This window comes from Lissotriton vulgaris, unplaced genomic scaffold (assembly GCF_964263255.1).
Source record: "Lissotriton vulgaris unplaced genomic scaffold, aLisVul1.2 SCAFFOLD_1248, whole genome shotgun sequence".
Lineage (NCBI taxonomy): Eukaryota > Metazoa > Chordata > Amphibia > Caudata > Salamandridae > Lissotriton > Lissotriton vulgaris.
This window is the reverse complement of record NW_028244393.1, coordinates 157,576-182,623: the sequence shown is the minus strand read 5'-3', so window position 1 is coordinate 182,623 and position 25,048 is coordinate 157,576. Positions and strand designations below refer to the sequence as shown.

The window sequence follows — 25,048 nt, the reverse complement described above, 5'->3', positions numbered from 1 at the left end:
GCTGAACACAGAGAGTCAGACTTCCACTGTTCAACTCAGAACCCACAGAAATCAGCTGCGGAGTGTCTCAGGGATCCTCCCTGGGCCCCACCCTCATCAATATCTACATGGCCCCTCTTGCAGCCATCGCCAGAAGCCATGGACTCAACATTGTCTCCCACACCATCGACACCCAGCTGATTCTTTCCCTTGCAGACTAACCCACAGCCACCAAGAGCAGCTTTCATAATGGGATGAAGGCAGTCACCACCTGGATGAAAGACAGCTGCTTCAAGCTTAATTCAGACAAGGCTGAAGTTATCATCCTGGGCTCCTCTCCCTCCGCCTGGGACAACTCTTGGTGGACCGCAGTGCTCTGAATCACCCTTCTCCCAGGGATCACGCACGAAACCTCGGCATCACCCTGGACTCCTCGCTCTCAATGACCATCCAAATCAACGCTGTTTCGTTCTCCTGCTTACACATGCTCCGCCTCCTTCATAAGATCTTCAGGTGGATTGCCACCGAGTCCAGGAAAACGGTCACCTATGCACTCGTCAGCAGCAGACTTGACTACAGCAATGCACTCTACACTGGCACCACCCAGAAACAAAAACAAAACCTGCAGACCGTCAGGAACGCTTTCGCCGAACTCATCCTGAACATCCCATGCCGTAACCACATCACCGCCCACCTGAGAGACCTTCACTGACTACCTGTCAACAAAAGAATCACCTTCAAGCTTCTTACGTATGCCTACAAAGCCCTCCAAAATGCCGGAACCTGCATACCTCAACCACCGCCTCTCCTTCTACACTCCCACCAGACAGCTTCGCTCCACCCAACTGGCCCTGGCCACCATCCCACAGATCTGCAAGACCACGACTGGAGGAGGATCCTTCTCCCACCTTGCTGCGAAGACCTGGAACTCCCTGCTTCTGCACCTCAGGCAAACACCATCACTGCCACAATTCAGGAAGGAACTCAAGACCTGGCTCTTCGACTGAACCGCAGACCCACCCCTCCCCTACCCCCACTCAGCACCTTGAGACCCTCACAGGGGATTAGTCGGGCTTTACAAGATTACTGATTGATTGATTGATAGATTGAGTAAGAACAGCTGATCAGCTCAAGTGCTGGAAGTTTAAAGTAATAGCTGGACGAAAGGCAGCAGTAACCTCATGATCATAGCAACATCATAGTGTATAATAGGATAAATAATGCAAACACTAAAAAGGAAATTCTGCAAATTCTGGAACAGATGTCTTCTGATGTTACCCTTATAGTTTGGCTCACTGTATTAATTTTGAAAGAAAAGTGGTACATGAAGTCAGTTACATAGCAGGTTCTTACAGAGGAACTTGTTTCCTTCAAAAATAACATGTCCCTACATGTGGACAGTATACGTGTACATCATTTCAGTTACTCAGCAGGATGTAGAGGCTGCAGAAAGTAAACCCCTCAGTAAACCCTCAGGCCTACATCACTGGTCGGTGTAGATCGGTGCTGTCAGTGGAGGAATTTAATTGGTTTCTCTGAGAAATTGACATGCAATTATTTATGCACAAAACACAAATGCATGATGTTATTTACTTGTCAGGGTGCAGGTGCATTGTACGGATTAGGGCAGTACACTGCTGCCAACTGTATTGGGGAAGGAGAGTGTGCTTTATGATGGACACACCCAACCCAGCCTGCCACCTGCTTCCTGTGGGCTACAGCTTTGAACCTTAATTGATTAAGATATTAGTAATTAGGGTTTTACTGAAAAGTCGAGTTTTCTGAGATGTTCCTATTGTGTTTCCATCATGTCGTTTTCGAAATGTCTGCGCTACCTTATTGCCAAGCAACATTAAGACTGTATAGGAACCTTTGATCCACTGACCATAGCTGGCAACACAGTATACCTAATTAGTTTCTATGTGTAAAGTCTGTTTCTTTGATATAAAAACACTGTGTTTGGCTGACAATGTCCCTCCATCCACCCCAGTAAAGCCCAAGGATTGCAGTGCCCTACTCTACCGCCCATGAGGTTGGTCATTTCTCCTGTAGCATGCCTCCCTCATGGCTCCGCCTCAGAGGTAAGACACAGTTACTTGTGGATAAGAGGCTGCCAGGACTGGGTGCCCTGTCTCCGTATCTTTGCGTCTTCCCACAGCCGATGCCATGGTCTTGGGCCTCTGGATATGTCAAACACAACCCCTTGGCAGAAGGATAAGGGTGGTACTGTACCATGTGCGGATATCACGTAAAACTACTAAATAAATGAAAATTAATCAGCAGATATTTTAATGGCTTTCATTGCTTTTATAAACATCACTTTCGCTTAACTTTGCCTGTTCATTCCCCCTTCTTGCTCTTTTTCTTCGTCTCACCCTAAACTGGGTTCAGCTTCCCAGCTTCCCAGATGGAATTTCTCCACTTGTCCTCAGATTCCATCCTACCTATTGTGCCGTCCTGTAACAGATCATGGGGCAGATTTACAAGCCCCTTGCGACACACTTACGCCGCCGTTGCGTCACTTCTGTGACGCAGCAGCGGCGTAAATCATGCGCCATGTTGCACCGTATTTACAATGTGACGCATCGGGGGAAATGCGCCACGTTGTAAACCCCTGCACCACATGAAACCTGCATCAGGTGTCATGTCGGCGTTCCAGAGCAGGGTGGGCGTTCCCTCGCATCTACGCCTCGTAAAAGTGATGCAGTAAAATCTACAAGATTTCACTGAGTCACTTTTACGGCCATGCTGCGTCAAAACTCTGCGCCTGCTTGAAGCAGGCGTAAAGAGTGACGGAGCATGTTAGGCATAGGGCACCCCCGAGCCTTGCTGGAGCCAAGACGCGCTTGCCACACGACTCCAGCAATGCACCGCATTTCTGCCAGGGGATGCCACACGCATCTATCTGCCCATCCATGGGCCACGGCGCGCCGCATTGTAAATGCGGCACTTCAGTGGTGGCGCTCGGATGGTTTTGCCTGTCACAAGTGTTCTGGCGCATCCCTGCTGATATGCAGAGATGCGCCAGACCTTGTAAATCTGCCCCTATGTTTTCTGCTGACAGTTCTTTGCTCCATTTTGTTTTTCAACCTATCATACAAAGTGGACCTCGGTGATCTTCTCTCTATACCCATTCAGTTGCCAGCCTCTTTGCTTCCGCTGACAATGGTTGAATTTCATTGGCAATATGTTTGGCATTGGCACATCTGGTCACTCGTTTCACAAGGGCCTCTGAATAGCACCAAATTCGATCTAGCTGAAAACCTGAAACTACAAATGCAAACCATCCTGTGGCACATAAATATAGAAAAGCAGAAGTATATTACATTTGGGATACTCTCTATTCACCATGCAGTTATAGAATGTATTTAAAATTTTTGAAAAATTGATAGTTGGGTTTTGAAATCTGCAAACACTTTTACAGGAGGAAATCTTGCCCCCATAGCAGAGATTGGGGAAAGCTTGAGTTCTGATTATGTTAAGATTCGAGCCTCCAACCTCTCAGGGTAACCGCAATTACATCAGGATAGTAAACCTCAGAGAGCAGAGATATCCGTTAGTCCTGCATCGTGCTAAACCCTAACTAACCACAATCTAGTAAACTGACGTGGTAGTGAGATAAAAGCCAATTTAGTGTAAGTTTACAAACAGCTCTACGTGGACTTGTGCGTTCCAGATAGAGTGCGCTAGTCCCAGAACCCAGCAAGTAAGATGACCAGGCTTCCAGAATGTTCCAGACAGTCCTAGTCTGTCATCGTCGGTCTCAGCTAATTTCACTAAGTTTAACACAAGTCCCGGTTTTCAGGGAGAATTTACTGAATACATTTAGTGGCAAGTTTTCATGTGTTCCAGTGCAGAATTAGTTAGCAGCCGCTAGAACAAAGCAATTTAGTTAACACAAATGATACTGTGCATAAAAATTGCATTTAATACCCTCTGGTGCCTTTTTGTCTCTGCTTTCTATGTTCAAGAGTACGGTCAACTGAGTCATTTTGTGCCCCTTGGTCGATGCAAAATTGTAGTACTACTCTATGTTTGTGGAATGTGCCAGTTTTTGATTTTTAAAATCTGGTCACCCTACCTACAAGTCAACTTGTGCATTTGCTTGTGGACAGGCAGGGATTTGGCTGTTTTGTCTGTCATAGATAGGTTTGCCTCCTGGCTGGTTTTATATTGCCATGACCGGTATTTTAATGTTTATGCCAGAAAAAAAGGAAAATCACCCAATATCGGTATTTTTTTTTTCATTATCAGTACGTACTTTAAACAGGAAATAAAAGAGGAAAACACTTTAAAAGTGTATTCCACAGCTTCCTTAATGACACCTAACTGATAATTAAAGTAAATACACAGTTCTACTTATGAATCATGTCCAGGCTTTTTCAGAATCGTAAAAGATGAACAGGGGAATTTATTTTTAGGAAAGGTGGCACCCTTTGCTGATAAGTAAGGACCAGCCAGGTGTCTATTAGCTTCCTCAAAAAATTGGCCAACGGGATGGTCCACCTACTTGGGAACCTGAGCGTTCGACGTTCAGCTCGAACCTGAGGCCGGAGCCTTACTGTGAAAAAAATTACCAAGAGCAGAAAATGTTCTTGAGACCCTCTTTTGACAGACTAGAATTGCCAGGAGGCCTGGATGATTTGTTTACATTTGGCATCTGTGATTAAATCTGAAAATGGTTTAGTGAGTATGCTACACTTCCTGGAGACATTATCCAAACGGTGCTCAGTTCTGGATCCTGAGATGATAAATGTTCAACCCCCCACTGGGGATCAGGTGCTTGCTGGGATTCTGAAGTGCGGGTCTGTTAAGAATTGGGAGGAGGTGCACTCTGGCCTGTGTCAGGCACCAACTGCTATTATGCAGATCTGTTGCCAGGACTCTTCAGTACTCCACTATGGTTTCCTCAGTCTAGAACTTACATGGTGTTGTGTAGCCACCTGCCCAAGACACCCGGGAACAAGTAAACATGGTTCAACACTTCAGGCCTTCAAAAGTAAATGTATAAGCCCCAGTTCCTGTAGTTCTGACTTATCTGGATTAGGGGACGAATAAACAGTTTTGGAGAAACACTATGGGGCATATTACCAAGCAATAGCGATAATTATCGCTATTGCTTGGTTAGAAACAAAAATTTACCGCTGAGCTGCGGCGATTTTTACCGCAAATAAACCTTGGTATTACCAAGGTTTATCGCAAATGCGATAAAAATCGCCGCAATGCATGAATATCGTTGAAAAGTCAGCGATATTCATGCATTACCAAGCTAATGCTCTTAACCATGTTATCCACCTCCCATTGGATAACATGACTAAGAACTGCTCAGGGCAGGTGTTAGCTTTTGGAGATATTCGCGCTTAGCGCGAATATCTCCAAAAGTTGGTAATAGGAGATAGCGATGTTAGCGACTGTTTTCAGTCGCTAACATCTTGGCACGCCCACTTTGCATCTCATTAGTGATAAATATCACTGACATGCAAAGTGGGGCCCAGGATGGTCGCTATCTCCTACTAGCTGTCGCTAACTGGTGTTAGCGACAGCTAGGTAATAGGGAGATAATTTTATCTCCGCTTTCTTGGCTTTTAAAGCCAAAAAAGTGGAGATAAACCCCCTTGGTAATATGCTCCTGAGTTATTAGTATAGGGACTAGAAAGTGATAATTACCCCCTGCCAGAATTACCATTACAACGTATCTTGGCAATTTTGAAGGATGTGGGTTAGGTGGGAGTCTTTAGTTTTAGGGAATAACAGAAGGATATCAGGCTTACTAGCTGACTCCTGCATGTTTAGATCTCACTTCAATCAATCAATCAATCAAGAAATTTGTATAGCGCGCTACTCACCCGGAGGGTCTCAAGGCGCTTTGGGTGGGGGGAGTGGGGGGTCCGCTACTGCTCGAACAGCCAGGTCTTGAGTTGCTTCCTGAAGGAGAGGTGGTCTTGGGTAAGACGGAGTGGATGGGGAGGGAGTTCCAGGTCTTGGCTGCCAGGTAGGAGATGGATCTTCCTCCCATGGTGGCTCTTCGGATGCGTGGAATGGCGGCGAGGGCGTGGCTGATCGATCGAAGTTGGCGGGTGTGAGGGTAGAAGGTCAGGCGGTTGTTGAGGTACCTGGGGCCTAGGTCGTGGAGGGTTTTGTGTGCATGGGTGAGGAGGCGGAACGTGATTCTTTTGCTGATGGGGAGCCAGTGCAGGTCTTTCAGGTGTCCGGAGATGTGGCTGTGGCGGGGGATGTCCAGGATGAGTCGTGCGGAGGCGTTCTGGATGCGTTGGAGTCTTTTCTGCAGTTTGGCTGTGGTTCCGGTGTAGAGGGTGTTTCCGTAGTCCAGTCGGCTTGTGACAAGTGCCTGGGTGACCGTCTTCCTGGTTTCGGTGGGGATCCAACGGTAGATCTTTCGGAGCATGCGTAGGATGTTGAAACATGAAGACAAGACGGTGTTGACTTGTCTGGTCATCGACAGGGAGGAGTCCAGGATGAAGCCTAGGTTGCGTGCGTGGTCAGATGGTTTGGGTGCGCTGCTTAGAGCCGGGGGCCACCAGGAGTTGTCCCAGGCAGATGGTGATTTGTCCAAGGATGAGGACTTCCGTCTTGTCTGAGTTCAGTTTCAACGGCTGTTCAACTCCTCGTCAGGGGTAGTAAGCGTTATATAAATATAAATGCTTAGGCAGCGTATGCACTGTCTCTTCAAGACATGCTGTATCTACTCTGTGGGCTTACAGCCCGCCCATTGCTTTCTATTAGTTACTTAGTGTGTCCTTCTAAAATGCTTGCTTTCTACAGTATTTCATATGGAGATTTTGGTTCTCACCAAATGACAAAGGATGGGGGGCTTGACTCCGTTCTTCATATAGGTATTTCTAGAGTTTTTGGACTTGCTAGAGAAGCATTGGTAAGTTTTTGTTTTATTATAAGGACAACAATGTAAGTGTCAAAAACGGCAAAGGTGCAAAGGGCCCTTATGAATGCTAATGGAGAGCGCAGAATATCTGGTCAATCAGGAGCAAGACCCTTTAAAAGGTGAGTATCCACTCCTTCTGTAGCAGAAGAATCTCCCTTTAGTTTCATGTATGGTTTGATGGATGCACATTTTACCAGGAGAGTCTACCCTACTAGGTCTAGATCTAAATTCACCTGTAAAAACTGCAGCACTAGTTGCAGCATCAGGGAAACACAGCTTGTTCCTGAAACAAGGAAACAAGGGAGGCTCAGTGATGTCCATGCAGAGGGAATCCTGGATTGCAGCAGCTAATCCTGGATGAACATCTAGGTGCTGGTGCCCAGTTCACTTGACCACTGGGCCTAAAGCAGTAGCCTCTGTTCAGAGACTGTCAAGAGGAGAGCACTCCTCCTGGACAAGAGAGGAAAGACAGGAACCACCTGGTCGTAAAAAGGAAACCACCCAATGTGAGTCAGCAGGGGTCTCTGAAAATGATTTTTTCCCTTTCAAATTGATTTCCAAATCAATTAAACAGGGCCAAGAAAAAAGCAGGGCCCCAAAAATGTGAGGTCCCAAAATGTTGACTACCCATGTTAATTCCTTTAGGAAACCTTGGTCTCCGATACAGAAACATTTCACTGAATTTGGTAGAAAGTTACATCTTTACTCAGAAAGCATGTTATTTGTTCTTTGGTGTAAATCCATGAAGCAATTTTCAAGAGATTAGCATTTAAAAAGGGTTTAGGATTGGCCATGAAGGGGTTAAAAAGTTAGGTATTGCTCACAGGAGTCACACAATACCGGAAATGAAAAAAATAGCCTTCTGATTGGCCAAGGGAGATTTTCTCCTGTTGACCATTCCGGAACCACAGTCTAGATATTACCTTACTTTTAAAAAAAATCATCAAGGTCTGAAGCCTGATTGTAAGTTGTTAAAGAGGTTATTTGCCTAGAGTTGAACAGATATTTGGGTAATGATTGTCACGTTGTGGATTTTGGCGATGGTAGGTAGTAGAACATCTCAAACCTTCTACAGAGGCCTAGCTCAGGCTACACCCCCCAGGATGGGAAGATGGCTGAGCAAGTCACAAGGGCCAAGTGTTCTGTACTGCAATGCATGATATTTGCTGTCTCTGTCCACAATGCACATCAGTCGCTACTTATAGTTGAAATCAAGACAGTGGAAGTGAATCATGATAAATGCAGAGCTGTATTCACAAGAGCAGGCAAAAGTTTTTGGAGGCAGACATGCTATGAAGGTAAGTGTGATCTGCCAACTACTGCTAAAGATTCGGCAGCTTTAAAGCAAACAAAAGTTCAGGGTGGTACTGAGTGCAGTTTGTTATTTGTACATCACAGGAGCTTGCAAGGCAGGCCCAGTTTCCATGAAATCCAGCATTGCCGTGTAGCTGTATGTATGGTTCATCAATTCAGGCACATTATGCCTTGCCATTATCTAATCTATTCAGTTGCAGGATGGTTAAAGTGCAGCTAAATTGTATTTAAAAGGCCTTATTGGCATTAAGCTTCAAAACAAAGTTTGTTTACAAGTGTCGGACATCCCTTTCACATATGACAGTGCACGTATAGCTTATAAACTATTTTTCTTTCTGTACCTGGCCAGATAATTTTTGCAGTTTTTCAAGAGGTTTGTGTCAGTAGTGTAAAAATAGTGTGTTTAAGTTTGTTGAGAACAACTATTGCTAAAAGGAATGCCCTCACTAACAAATCTTGTGATGATAGTTGCGGTACACATGGTACCTTCAATATTGCTTGTATTTCCTCTTGTCGTCTTGCAGTGAATTGATCCTGCCCAACATTCATATATCAGCCAGCGGGGAGTGGGAGTGCATTGTGGTCACTGCATATGGGAATGTCAGCAAGAAAGTGGAGATTGTGGTGCTGGAGACTTCGGCTTCGTACTGCCCTGCGGAGAAAGCCAGCAACAACCGAGGAGACTTCAAGTAAGATGCCCGGAGCTCCCTACATTGCACATCCCAAGGCCACTTAGTCTTTCCACACTGGCTGGAGCACAGCCCCTTCCAATGCTAGAATTCCACACTTCAAAGAGCAACTTGTGCATCACCACCACAATGCAATGCAACACTAAATTCAGGTCCACTTCACTCACCCCCAAAAAATGGAAAATCTGCTTACTTACATATTAACCGCATCGCTGCGGCGGCTTTTCCCGCTGTGTGCGGCAAAATTCAAAGAGCCGTGTTACATGACGAGCTCAGCTCATCATCAGCACACGACCACCGTGGCTGATGACGAGCTGAGCTCGTCATCCGCAGCGAAGAGGTTAAGGGAGAGAACACTTGTTTATGGACCATGATCCTTTTTAGTAGTATAAGGCTTTATTTCGATAAAACATACATCTTTAAAAGCATAGCATAATACATCACTTTATACCCATAACTAGTACAAAACTTGGTTTACACATCAATTTAAAAATACTGCATAAATGGGATAAAAATAGCTTAAAAGATTACATAAAAAGACTAATTAAACAATCTCATTAAGCCTTTTAGTTCTGATGGACCAAGCCCTTCTTAAGAATTTTGACATTCCACAAACGTACAAAGGCCGAGTATCTGACATCAAAATTCGGAGTGCTATAATATGATGTCTAGTGCCTAGTTCTCTACATATTGGTTTTAACCAGCTATTTCTCGGGGATTTGTATGCCGGACATTCAAATAAAATATGGCCAACAGACTCAACTCTGGTCGTACAAGTTGAACAAAAAGGTGAAGTTTGGAAGGGAACTTTCCAGCGTGCAGTCAGTTCACCTACTGGGAGGGTTCCTACCCGGATTTTAAAATACAATGCCCGGTCACTTGGCTTCAAGATGATATCAAGGTAGGGTTCCCAAACTGCCACATCCTTAATTCTAAGAAACTCTGTAGTTAATCTGCCCTGATTTGAGTCAGAACTACTTTTGCTGGATACCCAGCTCCAGTAAAGATTCTTATGGACCATGAACCTTTTGTAGATATATATGGTGTGCAATTCCAACATTATGCTTTTCATTCAGAAACATCAGCCGCATTTTCATAGGCTTACATTTGATTGTCAAGCCTAATCTTGTATGGAATGAACCTCTGATGCTATGCAAATACCCACAGGGCACTAGTCACTTAAGCCGTCTTAAGATTCCTTTTGGCCACCAACTGGTTCACCTGCATAATGAATTTATTTATTTATTCACTGCGCACAAAGTGATTGTGAAATGTAAACCACTCAGGATATGATGGTGGTATGAGATTTCTGAGAGCAAATCAATCTTTTTACGGAGTCTATGTACTAAGGGGTTATGGAGTCCTTGGAGCGCTGCACTTCATTCCAAACAAAAATAAATGTTCTGACATCCGCCATGAATAAGACTTTTGATCTGTAGGACATTGACCCACAGCCCAAAGTCAGTCGGTTAAAGGTTTCCATTGGAACGAGGCAGGCAGAGCAGAGCCTCCACGGGCAGAAACATGACAGTTCTTCCGGCACTAAATGGAAGGGGAGAAACTGAAGTTTGACAGACACTGTATTCCGCCACATTTGTAGTGAAACGTCCTGCCTGTCAAACTATAAGTAAGCCTCTAAATTTGCAATGTTTAGACGAGGGTGTAGTTCCTTTACTTCCCACTGGCAACTGTGGACTAAATTGAGCATAACACAACAGGGTGCAAATACATTCTAACACAAATGAGCACGATCACTAAATGTCATTAAATGTAAAAACTATACATCATTTGTATATCTATATATAGTAATAAATGAACTTACTAAATGACCTCTGGTGAAAAATAGGACTTTAGCCCATGTAGTGTCTTTGGATATGACCCAAACTCGTTTTCCCTGTGTCTTCTAGCATAGACCCCAAGGGGACCTCTTTTCCACATGATAAGCAGTTCGGGGTAGCATTAACAGGAGGGCTCCGAACAAAACTACCAGGTATGCATGACTGTGTCTATTCTTACAGTCTCTGCAACACCTCGAGCTGATGTGCAGCAACCATTGCCACAAATTGTTTGAAGCAATATCTAGGAACCTCCCAAACCACACAGCACCACTCATACACCTCACACTACTTCTAAAGAACAGGGTCCAACTGGGTCAAAAAATTGCGGTACAAAAGGAGGTGGTGATGGACGGAGCATCTGAACCAATCAAACACTCACACCCAGTCAAAATATCTGGGTTTAATCCATCACTGTTCTTTAGCCCACTCTGCCACCCCAGTTCAGACATGGCCATATGCAAATCAGTCTGACCCTGTGCCTCATGGGAACAGTCCAGCCCGAACTGCCAAGCCATGCCTTCCTTGGACTGGAAACAAGCTTCCTAGGACCGGTTTCTGGCATTCGAGCCGTCTTCAGCCAGGCTTGTTTGAATCCAGTGGCAAAGTGAGCAAGGGACTCACGTCTGAGCATACCCTGCTAACTTATGGCGAACAAAGCGGTACAAAAGGGGGTGGTGATGGACGGAGCATCTGAACCAATCAAACACTCACACCCAGTCAAAAGATCTGGGTTTAATCCATCACCGTTCTTTAGCCCACTCTGCCACCCCAGTTCAGATATGGCTATATGCAAATCAATCTGACCCTGTGCCTCATGGGAACAGTCCAGCCCGAACTGTCAAGCCATGCCTTACCTGGACCGGAAACAAGCTTCCTAGGACGGGTTTCTGGCATTGGCGTGGGATTCAAAACAAGCATTTGCAATGCAATAAGCCTCGCATTTGCGAGAGTTTAAGCTATTGACATTGAAAATTACAATGCATTTTATTTACATGTTTTGATAATTAACACATAAATAAAAGGCTTTGTCATGTACAATGCCAATAGATTAAACTCTTGTAAAGGCGAGACCTATTCAAAGAAGCGGCTGCCATTTTCCAGGGCTGCTTAGAAAGTGAACACGGGCATGACACGCTGAATGTTGTAGGAAAGCATGTCATGCCTGCAGTAGCAGGAACTATTTAAAGAAAATAGTGCTTACAGACTGAATAAGACATACCATGTAACAACCAAAGTAAAAGGGCCAGTCCTCGTGGGAGGCTTCAAATGAAGACAAGGAGGGACTAACAAGCCTATTAATGAATCAGAAGCCAGCATTTAGGAAGGACAATAAAACAAGCCAATGACAACTCTAGGCGGAGAGTGGGCGTGGCTTCTATTCCTTACTCCAATACAGCATAGCTTGCAGAGATGCGCATGCGCATGCGCTGCCCAGTTTCGACCTAATAAAAATGGTCCCCATTAGTGAAACAGCTAGCTAAAAAAGTGGAAATATCAGGGAAATCAACAGTGATCCCTCAGGCCAGTCCATGGGCACCATCTGATGGCCCTGTAGTTCCAGTGCGACCCTGCGAACGGATTCTATTTCTCAACAGCATGTGTGGACGGGCTAATAGAGGCCCTCCCAATGGCGGAAAGCACGTCACACAAACACGTGCAACATTAACAGCATTTATGTGGTTCTAAAATCGAGACAAACGCATTAGTGTCGATGCGCGGAATGAGTTCTCCTACATTTGGTGCAACAAAGAAGTCCATTTTTGGGCACGGCAGGTGACACCACATCTGGCCTCCATTATCCGGTGATTGATAAGCAGGGGCTGCAGCGCACTTCCTTCTTGGCACCGCGCCAAAGGCTGGAGCGCGAGAGGTGTTGGAATTTTCACTGGCAAGAGAAGAAAGACCTGGGCCGCAGAACTGCAAACGTAGGTCATTTCTTTGTGAAATATAAACGGCGGGGCAAGCGAATCTGTCTCCAATTAGCTCCCCCTGCCCCCCACTCTAAACATGATTATCTGGGGAAATCAGAATTTTTACACGAAAACGTTTTGGCTTTACACTCGTGTGTAACATGAAAGGAACAAAAGCTGTTTCACGAGCCAGGGAAAGTTTGTCGGTGGAGTTAAAGCAGACGGCAGGTTGGTCCGCAAGTGGACGTCGCCATCTGCTGCTCGTCTTTGAGAATAGCAACGTTTTCAGGGGTATGTTACATTGTATTACTATGTAAATAAAGAGCGTGACAACGGGAATTGTTTCTGGTTCTTAAATAATATTATGTTGCTATTAGGAAACAATGTGTCGATCTCAGAAAACGGTCATTGTTCTGGCAGGATTCCAACATCTAATCTGTACATAGAGTCTTTACTGCATGAAAAAACAAGCATTTGCAATGCAATAGGTCTCACAATTGGCATTGTAAATGACAATGCCTTTTAGTTATGAATCTGTTATAATAATAGTCAGTGTCATTTACAATACCAATAGGTAAAAGTTTCTAAAATGCGAGACCTATTGCATTGCAAATCCGTAGTGTTTACAAGCGCCCCATGCTGTGCTTTCCCGTTAATAGAGCCCACGTCCCTTTTTTAAGACGATCCGTGTCTAAAGAAAGGTCTGCAGCTGGTATTAAATTGAAAGCGGGGTATGAGTCGCATTTACCAAAAAAAGCATTTGTTTGTCAAGTTGACAAACAAATGCTTTGTTTTGTAAAATTCCCCTGTGAAAGCGTGCATGGCACACTGAATGCAGTGAATGTTGCAGGATAGCATGGAGTGCCTGCAGTAGGAGAAACTCATTAAAGAAACTAGTGCTTACAGACTAAATAAGACATACAGTGTAACAACAGAAGTAAAAAGGCTAATCCTCATGGGAGGTTACAAATGAAGACAAGGCGGTACTAAGGAGGGACTAACAAACCTATTAACGAATCAGAAGCCAGCATTTATGAAGAACAATGACACAAGCCAATGACAAATATAGGCAGAGAGTGGGCGGAGCTTCAAGTCTATACTCCACTATAGCATACCTCACATAGCCCAGGCTCGACCTAAAAACATACTGCCTCAAATGTTGCTCTTAACCTACTAGTCAAAGCGAGGAGCTGCTAGTCCAACCGATTACTTTTTTGCGTCTCATCGCTCGTGTTCAACTGGTGCAGACTTAAGGTGTGACCCAGGCAGACTCCAAGAACCAGGTTCACAGCCTGCCCATACATCGCAACGGTGCCTTGGGAAGGAACATGGCAGCGGTGCCAGAGCAGAGCCAGGGTCTACTGAGCAGAACAGCGGTGTCAAGAGGCAGGGGGAATAAGACCACAAACCACAGCTCCAGGCGCGCCACCAAGTGCTTCACTTTAAAGACAATTATTGACCAAGGTATGCCCTGGCTGGGAAAAGTTTTCAAATGTCAGAGGGAGCTTACATTGACACCAACCCTTGTCCACCACACTCAGGAACCCAAGAGGGGCAAAAGGAAAATTGTCCCAGAGAAAAACGTGGACATTAAAATATTTTACTTTGTGAAGGTCAATATGTGCGTTGTTTGTAAATGCCTACAAGTTTAACTACACTAAATAGGATCATCTTTATAGCAGAAAAGGTAACTTTTCTCTAGAACTCAAAAGCTGTTTATTAATAATACCTAACTCGATGGCACCCAATTTATAAACCTTGGGTGGATGAAAGGTTGAGTTAAAACCGGGAAACATTCACAGTTATGTCTTGTAGGTAATATGTTTACATGAAGTACATTAATAGGAAGTTCTGGCCCACAACTGACAAAAAATGGCTTTCCAACAAATATATTCACCTACTGAAATGTTTTATCTACAATAAAAACATGGTTACATGCTGGTTACACACAACTCTCTGAAGTAGACACATTCATTCTCTGAATAGAGTTTACAAACACCCATCTCCGCAGCAAGTACATGAACCACCTGAGCTACCTTACTAGTATTATGCTCTAGTGCTTGATAGAGACACATAGGCAACGTAGCCAGGGGTGTGTAACGTCGATCCAGTAGGGCCAGATCCATGCTAGGCAATCAGACTAACTACTGTTTATGTCAATGAGTTCCATTTAGATGTATGAACATGCAAATGTATCATGTAAGAATATCATGCAAGCTGGTATTGCTTTGTTCCTTTTGACCTACATTGGACACCCCCACCTACACAGAAAATGCTGTTTGTTTCAGACACATGTAGTAGACATAGAGCTGTTTAATCAGTATACTCCTTGCTTTTAATTTCTACACAATACTTTGATTGTGTTTGAATTGAATCAGGTAGAAGGGTGCAATAGAACTGCAATATTTTTGGAAGCACAGATTTTGGAATGATTTTTCCTAAAATGTTAACAAATATGATTAGTAATTAAATATGATTCATAGCTCAAGGAAGCTAAACAACAGGCAACACAGAAGTATTTGATTGTTGGTAGCTCAGTCTCCCTTTGGTGTTCTAGATGGTGGCCCAATGAACTAGAACACTCCCAACTCTTGTAGATTTGGCAAAACATTTTGGGGTGATCTTGGAAAAGGAGCTATCTTTCAGTTCCTAGACCCATAACGTCAGTTACATCTATTTCTAATAGTTATACATGCTGCACATGCAAAAACATTTGCAAGGCAGTGATTAAGTCCAGTTTGAACCATTGTAACTGTATATATAGGTCTGCCGGTTACTATTATGATTAGTCTGTAACTGGTTCAAAACAAGGCTGCTAGACAACTTTTAGGTTTATCCCGGCAAAATTCTATCACATCTCATCTTTGCATTCCACATTGGCTCATTGTTTGAAGAAGAATTGCCCTAAAGTCACTCTGCATTTGCAACAAGTCCTGCTCTAGGAAGGACTCGATGAACATTAGAGCTCATACTTTACTCTATCGCCTGTCACAGGTTCGTCATTCAAAGTTTGGTTCATATGTATCTGTTCCTGAAATTCAGGAAGCTCGAAGTGAAGGGGTATCCTTTTACTTCTGATCCACCAATCTCTAGGCAGATCTTCCTATTTATATGCAAGCAGAACCTAACTAGTTGGGTTTCGGAAGAAAATCCCAAAAATCAAAATGTGATTGTTTAACTTATTTTTTTTATTCAGTCTTTCTTTTCAGTTGACGCCAAGACGCCCTATAGGGTAATCGCAGCACTCCATGATTTCCATTCAAATTCATATTTGGAATCCATGACAAAAGCCAAAAAGAACAACTACAAATTTCACCAAATGTCCTCTCACTGTGCATTGTAGCAGACCAAAAAAGCTTACTACGGGAGTAGGATCTTGGTTCGCCTACCCAAGAGCCTTAGGTTCCTCTGGTAATAAATTCTGAACACCTACTTTCTACTTCAAGCAATTGGGGAAACAATGTGATGACCTAAAATCAGGGTAGGCGAAATTAAGGGATTTTTTCCAGACACCTTACATGTACTTAAAAAAAATTCATACAGCACATTAATTGGTTATTTGTTTGAAAATTGTACAGGAGGGAAGTACAAAAGCAAGAAGAGATCGGCAGCAATCTGCATGGAAATTGTACCTGACGTATGCCCATGCCTTAAAAAAATCAATCTGGATACCTGCTTACTCGGTTTGGCCGTTGCCTGCTCGACATTTGATACTAGACCCAGCCGCCCAAGCTGTAAAATGATGCAAAAAGTAAAAGCAAAAGAAACAACTAAAATGATATGAAAAACACGAAGCCCATCAATCAGGACTTATGTAAAAGGAAGCTTGCCTGAAAAAAAAGGTCTGGTTCTACCTGCAAATCTTCTTTTTGTCAGAAGCTGTTGAAGTATTTGTTTAGCACTGCCTGAATTGAAACAAAAACAAGAGAAATCAAGAGCTTTAATAAGCAAAGGAAACCATGTGCAGCAGAAAAGATCAGAGGGGAGTACCACACCTTCTAAGATATGGCATGTAACTCTTTTTCTAAGGTACCAACACTAATCCAAGACACTTATAACCACCACCTATATCTAAAACTCTATTCCTGGGCTGGGCCCTCTAAAGAGAGTTTGCTCAGCAACTTCAACAATACTCGAAAGCGTACAGTAAATTCCATAACTACGCATCAGGTATTCTTTCGGCAAGAGGACCAAAGTGCTGATGGACAATAATTAGGGTCTTCTGAGCAGTGAAGACCATACAGCTGGCTGGTGACCAGCCACCAACATTTAATTGAGCACCTCAAGAAGTTGGCTGAAGTTAATATTTCAGCCTTGGATTAAACAAAGTAAGTTATAAAAAATCGTAGCAATGAAGTAAAAGTGGATAAGCAAACTGTAAGGCACTCATATGAGTTAGCCAATAATTACTGAAGTGTGGTAACTCCTGTTACTGAACATATAGGAATTATGAGATTTGCATCGCTATCCAATATATGCAAATTAATCACTGAGAAAGTAATCTGATCTTTACCCCACAAGTTGTGGGGTTCATGGGATCTCACTCCCCCATTGCTCTTCTCTTCAACTTCCACGAGCAATCCTGTCAAGCTAGATCCTGCTGCTGTGGAAGTGTTTACCTATGAAGTACCAAAAGTGTTCGTTACTGACAATGCCCGCATACTCTCGCGGGAGACCACTTTGCTTTTGCCCTGTCAAGGAATCTTTAGCCAATGACTTCAGGTAGAAGGGCAGGGACTTCGCCCGTAATTCCCCATTCCTGGACTGCTGATGTTCTTAATACATTTTTTTACTGCTTGGTATGTCTTGCTAATGCTATTGTCCCCGGGGAGTTGGTTCATTCCGATGAAAATGTTTGGCTAAAGTCTGAATCTTCTGGCCATGCGTTTTTTAAGGGACACACTGATCCCATCCTGACAGAACAAGTCGAGGATAAATAGGCAGGTAAATATCTGCTGATGATTTCCTGCCATTTCATACCTCACGCAATTGATGACAGACTCTCAAAGCTGAAGTTAAACTCATTCAGTGGTGGGCAGATTCAGATGCTAAAAGTTAGTCTCTCCTGCTGCAAATCAAGCTCTCTAACTGGAATATTCGCTCACTCACTGGAAGTTGTGCATACCTCATGGGAGTTAGACTCGCCCACTGAAATTCAGGTTCACACACTTATAGGAAGTTAGGCACACTGACCCATTCTACTCACCGCCTTCTGTAGTGTAGGGCTAGTTTGAACATTTTGCCAGGGCAGATTTTGGTTTCTAGCCTTGCCCTGGCAAGCTGTTCACAAAAGGTAACTTTGCATTGGTAAATTCAGTCACCCGTGCACAAATGTACCTAAAAATGTAATGTTTTGCATAAGTAAATCCCACTGCAATGGCGGGCACTAGTCATTGCTCAGAAAGATTGGGAACTCACATGAACTCAGACCTTTGTGGATAGCCCTAAAAGTTTCTCCGACACATTCCCACCCTGAAAATATTTGCAAAGGTACCTTTGAAAATGGCAGGAGTTAATCCCGCCCCACGGTTTGAAGGTAATGGAAGCCCCCGAAAGTTGGTGGGGGTGTACAAGTAGGGGTTCCCCTACATGGAACAAGATTGTCCCTGTGAAGATAAAAGAGAATCAAAATGACATAGGACAAATGTGATGGCATTTTCCCATGCACAATTGTGAACATCCCACAACTGTTCATGCATAAGTATTTCCATGTAACGTCTATTACTAATCCGCAAACGTTTTCGAGAAGCATGTTCGGAAATCTGTGACTGGCACGGGTTTACAAGTGCACCTCGGAAAACCTTTGTGAATTCCCTAATGTCATAAATCTGCAACCATGTAGGGATGTAGCTCTGCAGGTGCGGATTTAGAACGGATGTTTGTGAAGCAGGCCCACTGTTTGAGAATGATTCTCACTATTCAGAAACACAGCTTATTCCCTGAAACACAGACTTACCTAATTGGTAAATACATATACTCACTCATAGTTGCACTCGCCCACTGTACGTCACATATGCTATTTGAAATTCAGAATCACTTATTGGAAGTTAAACTCACTCATTAGAAGTTAGACTACTTGGTTCCCAGTCTCACTGACTTCAAGCATCCCTCAATCGCAGGTAGCTAGATACACTTTTTGGGAATTGAACTCACTCATTTGTAGACAACCTACCCATGCGTTCCCACTCACTGAAAGTTTTTCTAAGTCACTGTCAGTCAGCCTCACTCATTGATGGTCATTCTACCTGACACAAAGTCACTCAGATTCAATGGAGGCCATTTTCAAGGTGTGTCAGTGGGACTCACCCAAGGATGCTATCACGCTGAATGTCAGTTTCGCTTATTAGACATCGGTGGCACAATTGAAGGTGGTGCTCACTCTTATTCGTACACATGCCTGGCTGTCTTTCATGCCCACACAAATCTATCAAACTATTCTATAGAGGTTAGTGAATGTGCTAAAATGGGCAAAAACACGTTTTGTGCACGTGTTAGTAGTTGTGTTTATAAAGTGTTGTGCAATAATTACACTCATTCACTGTAGTTTAGACCCCCCCCCCCCTCACCAGCTGCTATCAGCAGTTGGTAAAATGCAGTGCTAAATGAATTAGCACAAAAATCAATCATCATTTGCACTGATCATACTCCATTCATTTCAGGAAAAAAAGGAAATACAACAGAGATAAATACATCAAGCCACCCAACCCCATCCATGTCCCTCAACTTGCAAGAATACCTTCTTTGTTTGCTATTTATAAATTATCAGAGTTAACTAATGTGAAACAGGGCCGGCTTTAGGGCAGTGCGACTGGTGCGGCCGCACTGGGCGCTGACCTGTGGAGGGGGGCGCTGTGACCTCAGGGCGGCGCTGTGTTCCGCAATATATTACGATAGGAGAGAGGTGCGGCACATTTGCAGGTGGTAGGGAGAGAACCAGAGGAGGCGATCATGGGAGGTAGGGGCGCTAAAAGTGATTGTCCCAATGGGCGCCACCAGCGCTGAAGCCGGCCCTGATGTGAAATGCTCCCTAAAGAAATGCAGGATATACAAGTGTGTGACTGAAGGTCCAAGCTCATGGATTTCTGATGACCTCGGTGTGTCCTTTTTCTTGCAGGTGGCCACGCACCGTAGCAGGGATCACAGCATACCAGCCCTGCCTGCAGTATCCGTTCCCCTCGGTGACCATAAACGGACGAGCCCAGGAGAAGCGAGCGTCCCGCCACTGTGACCGCTCGGGACGTTGGGAAGAAGGCGACTACTCAAAGTGCTTGTACACAAATGACATCACCAGAGTGCTTTATACTTTTGTCCTGGTGAGTGGTAGATCCTTTGTAATCTCATCAGATTCTTTTATACACCAGAGTGAAGTTTTCAGACACTGCACCTTGGGTCAGGTGGGCCTATCAAGGAATTTACAGAGTTCTCAAAGGTCAATGCTTCTGAAAGTCAAATTGTGCTGGAGCAGAGTTGCATAACTTAGACATAACTCATGCACAGAATGCAGCTCTTATTTCTGTGTGTCATGGCTGCATCCTTCTTCTAATTGATGTGTCAGTGTCTTATTAAATTCTGATGAGTATCTGGCACGAAGGGAAGCAAGGATACAATAAAGGTACGCAAGAAAGGAAACTAGTAAGGAGTAAGGAAGTAAGGAACGAGAAATGACAAAAGGAAGCAAGAAATAAAGTATGGAAAGAAGCCAAGAACAACAAATACAAGGGGGGGGAGCAAACAAGGAAGAAAAGAACAGAGGAAGGAATGAAATAATGAGTAGGGGAAGGAAGCAAGGAAAAGAGCAATTCAAGGAGGAATGAGGACAAGAGGGAAGGAAATGTTAGAAGTCAAAACTGAAAGTAGCAAGGAAGAAAAGACTAGAAGGGGGAAGAAAACAAAATAAGTTTAGAATGCTTTATTTGGGGATATCGTATGTGTTTGTGTTTTGTACGGGTGGGCCAGTCTTTTGAGGAATTCAGTTTTCTGATACTGTCGAAAGTAGATCAATTTTCTTTAAGCTCAGATGTTGTGGTATGTCAGAGTTGGGCAAGTCATGTTTGCTATCTCATGTTGCTGTGTAGTAGGGTTAGATCAGTCATTCTAAAGATGTACCTGCCTCATTTGATGTTTGGACTGGTCATGAGGGGCACGTTGGGCCTATGTGTAAGGGCTGATCCGGTCATGAGGGGAACTAAAGGTCTGTGTCTAAGGGTTCAACCAGTCAGTGTGGGGCGATTCTACACTGACTGATTGAACCTTACATACAAAACAATCATTTGGGGGTGATGTTGCCTCTGCGCCCAGCCACGAGACAGATTTAGTCCAACTATTTTTCAGGCATAAGCAATAGAGTTTTCGTCTTAAGGAGGTCTCATCTCTTTTGATGTCAAGTTTGGCCCAGGCACGCATGGGATCTCGTACCTCCTTGTTTCAGAATGTTACCTGATTTCTTTGACGTCTTCTTTATGTGTGTGTTTTAGATGCCCATCAACGCCTCCAACGCCCTCACGCTTGCACACCAACTCCGCGTTTACACAGCGGAGGCTGCCAACTTCTCAGATATGATGGATGTCATCTATGTCGCTCAGATGATTGCAAAATTCATAGGATATGTGGATCAAATTAAGCAGGTAATATTGGGGTGTGCAGAGCTCTTTAGTGAAATTAGGGTGGGCTGCACGAGCCGTGAGAGCAAGGTTCTAACCCTAGATATTAAAGATTATATCAAAGTCATGGTTTTGCAGGACAAAGGGTTTCACTATGTAACTGTTTGACACACAGCAGCCATCACTCTTGAATGTGACACATGAGCTGGACTCCTGAGGCTGGTCTGGCACTGACCAGGGTGCCAGGATTAGTAGGAGCCTTTGAGACGTTGCCTTTGTAACCAGTTTGCAGTATGAGACCGAACATATGATATGTCATTGGACTGCCTGATTATTTGAATAGAGAAGAGTTAGAAAAATATGGGTTAGGAATTTTCTACGCCTGAGCCCTTTTCGCAATGCATCACACATTGAACCTTTCCTTTTCCTCGTCTGCGTGAGCCAATAATGTAGCCTGAAAAAAATCTATGTATTCCTTTTCTGCCTGCTGCAGGTTGTGAGGCTATATCAAAACCTAATGAATGTGAACCCTATCCTCATTTTCCTATCATGATGTGGCAGAGGTATGGCTGAACGTGGCAGCCAAAAACATGTTCATGTAGCCTTTAGGAACCCTGCTTCTGCTGCAGGGAGCATGATTATATGATTACGAGTGGTCCGCGTTCCCTTGAGAGGAACTGTGATCCTAATCCGATAAGGTAACAAAATGGAAGGATAACTTTATCACCTTTGTACGTCATTCCAATGGTGCATCACTTCACAATAGTGCACCAATCTTTTTTCAAAATGTATTGACATTTGAAGTAAATTTTAATGTAGATAGCAATGTGTTATGAATATACAAAATCAGACATCAACAAACAAGACATGAGAATCTATAGAATTGGATGTCACAGTTTAAGTTCAGTTGTGTTACCAGTTCGTCAATTGATCTTCTGTTGGAGCACTTCCATTGCCGGCTCATTGAACCCATGACTGGCAGGTGAGATCATCAGCACTTTAATGTCTTTGGATGTCCTGAAAGCCATTTTTAAGCACAAGAAGCTACATAGGGTTTGAGGCAGCTGAGATATATGTACCGTGATTGATGCCCAAGGATAGAGTCCTGTTAAAAATGAGTAGTACTGCATGGATCTGTTATAGATTCCCATTCTTTGACTGCCATAGGCATCTGGTGGCTATGTCTAAAATACCCTAACTTTAAAATGCACTATATCCAAGTGACAAATCATGTCACTTTCAAAGGTATCAGAAGTGAAATTTGTTTTAAACTTACCTATTTTTTCCCCTTTTATTTGTAGCTCGGGGAAGTCATCTTCGAGATGGCCAGTAACATCATGCTTGTCGACAGGCACATCCTGTGGATGGCTCAGGCGGAGGACAAGGCCTGCACGAGTATTGTTCAGTCTGTCGAGAAGATCGCCGGCTTCACCCTTCACAGCAACTCTCAGGATCTGTCACTGGTATGGTTCAACTATAGCATCTATATGTTTATTTACCAAAAACAAAGTATATCCTTAGCTCAGGATAAACTTTGTTTTTTGTAATATATGTGTTTTTATATTTGCATTACCCATTTGGTTGCTGGTGGATGGCCATCACCTTATCCTTGGAGCTTAACAGATTGTGATTTTGGATTCTTTCACAACCCAGCGCAATAATCACTCTGCCATCCCTCGCATATTGTATTGTTTATTTACCAAATTATAGAGAGGGGAACTTTAGAGCTTTGTTTCCTTGCACAATATTCTTGTTGTGAAGTCAATCCCTCACATTTTGTGTATCATATTGAGCTGTCTTCACTTAAGGAGTCAAAGCGCTGCAACGCTTTTCACCATCATTTCAAGGAGCATTGTAAGAGACATCCCCTCATTGAGCATTATCCGAGTAGCTCGATAGTGTGCTACCAAAGTGTTCGCTCATTCATTAATTCCACAGGAAGCAGATACACATGAGAATTTAGGCCATTCTGGACGGCACTGGGAAGAGCTGCATTGGCGAGCTTTCACCATAGACCTCCCCCCCCCCACCCACAGAGCTGCTGGTAGGTACATTGGCTAAAAGCGTCTTGATTATGCCAGGTCGAAATTTCAATTAGGCAAGCATAATTTATCATTTCAATTTGCAATATAAAATTATGCAATTTTGCATAATTTGTTTTCCTGCAGCAAACTGGTATGAACAGAAAATATCTCACACAGACATTTTCTACTTGAAAAAATCTCGTGTGTCTTTTTTGCAAAAAGTATATTCTGTAGTATAAAAAAAAGTTCACTGAGATACCTGCAAACCACATTCCTCGTAATAAGCATATATTATCGAACTTTTCTCAGTTTCTTGGACAAGTATTACGCAGTTTTGCATTCCCTAATTGTGCTGTCCCGGAGGAGAAAGACGAGTCTGAAAACAGCCCCGGCTGAGAACTTGCAAGCATTGAATATTATGCGCTTCTTAAAAAGTGACCCACAACCTAATAATATTGTCTGATCTTGTTTTTCAAAAAAGTACAGTTATTCAATTGTTCACCAAGCGAATAGAACATTATACATGCAAAGGTATATGTCCTGTTGATGTCTACTCTAGATCCACCCATTAGCCTTCCATATCTCAACTGCATTTGTTAATTATACACAGAAATGCTATGAGACAAACAAACTTAATATTATCGTAAGGTCAAAGTTAATCAATAGACTAATTTGAATGCATTTTAAGAAAGGCCGTCTACGATTTAACATTAAGAGAGGATATTTGGCTGCTATTGTGTTTCTTCCCCATGAGTCCGTTCCTCCCTGGATGCTGCCTACAGTCCTAAGTGCCGATAATGAGGTTGTTGATCTGTATACATACGCTGTAGTGATGCCAATTGGGTGTTCTTGTATATGTTGAGTAAACTGAAAAATAAAGTTAAAAAAAACACATTAAGAGAGGAAGCAACAGTATAAACTTCAGACAGCGGGTTGTATCACAGGCACAATATTATCTGGCCAACTTACACGACATCGACCTGAAACCTATAGCTTGACATCCCTAGTCCTTACATTCGCACAGGGCCTAGGCCAGCCGCAGAAAGAGGGACACAACCACTCTGGTGCGACCTCTCTCGGTTGTTGGAGCAGGGTCCCCTCAGCCATGAGGAGTCGTCACTTCACAATGGAGGAACAAGCAGAAGCTGTAGCCATTCACATTTTCACAGAGGTCTGCTAAATGTATTGCTCTCTGGTAGTGCCCCAGCGCCTTTAGCCAGTACCGCTAAAACAAAATGCAAAGTGAGAATTTGAATAATCTCACAAACTGGTTGCACATTAATTCTAGAATGAAATTTGTTGATAAATTAGTGTGAATGGGCCTCAGTGGCGTAACAATAGCCCCCTGGTCCTGAGCGTGAGCGGGGCTCAGGCTTCATTATGCCAATGACAGGAATTGAGAACAATTCTCTTCTGTGACACCATAAGTAGGCTGCTTTATTAAAAGACAAGAAATTATGAAGAAAATCATATCAGTTTCCACACGTGAACACTCTAATTTAGGTGATTCAGACCTCGCTATATAGCATTGCACTTGTTGTGACCCACGCCATGCGAAAGGCAAATACATACAGAGATTTGATAGTCGTGTATTTTCAGGTATTGTAGTTATGCCGCTGCAGAAGAGATGAAGTGCATGTACTCCTAAATCTAAGACTATAGGGGGCAGATTTACCATAGTACTGTATTGCCCTTGCGTCACACAAGGTAACGCAAGAGTAGCGCGACACTAAAGTCTGATTTCCCAAGCAACGCAAGACCGCCTTGCATTGCCCTGCAGTGCTTGGTAAATG

At 43.5% G+C, this 25,048-nt stretch overlaps 1 protein-coding gene across 1 annotated transcript in view; it reads left to right on the top strand.

The window, feature by feature from the left end:
- ADGRA2 (adhesion G protein-coupled receptor A2) overlaps positions 1-25,048 on the top strand; it is a 451,371-nt gene that overhangs the window by 368,292 nt on the left and 58,031 nt on the right. The window contains exons 8-11 of the mRNA XM_086948811.1: positions 8,719-8,883; positions 19,746-19,944; positions 21,106-21,255; positions 22,533-22,694. Coding sequence (XP_086804937.1) covers positions 8,719-8,883; positions 19,746-19,944; positions 21,106-21,255; positions 22,533-22,694 — 676 coding nt within the window. The remainder of the gene's footprint in view (positions 1-8,718; positions 8,884-19,745; positions 19,945-21,105; positions 21,256-22,532; positions 22,695-25,048) is intronic.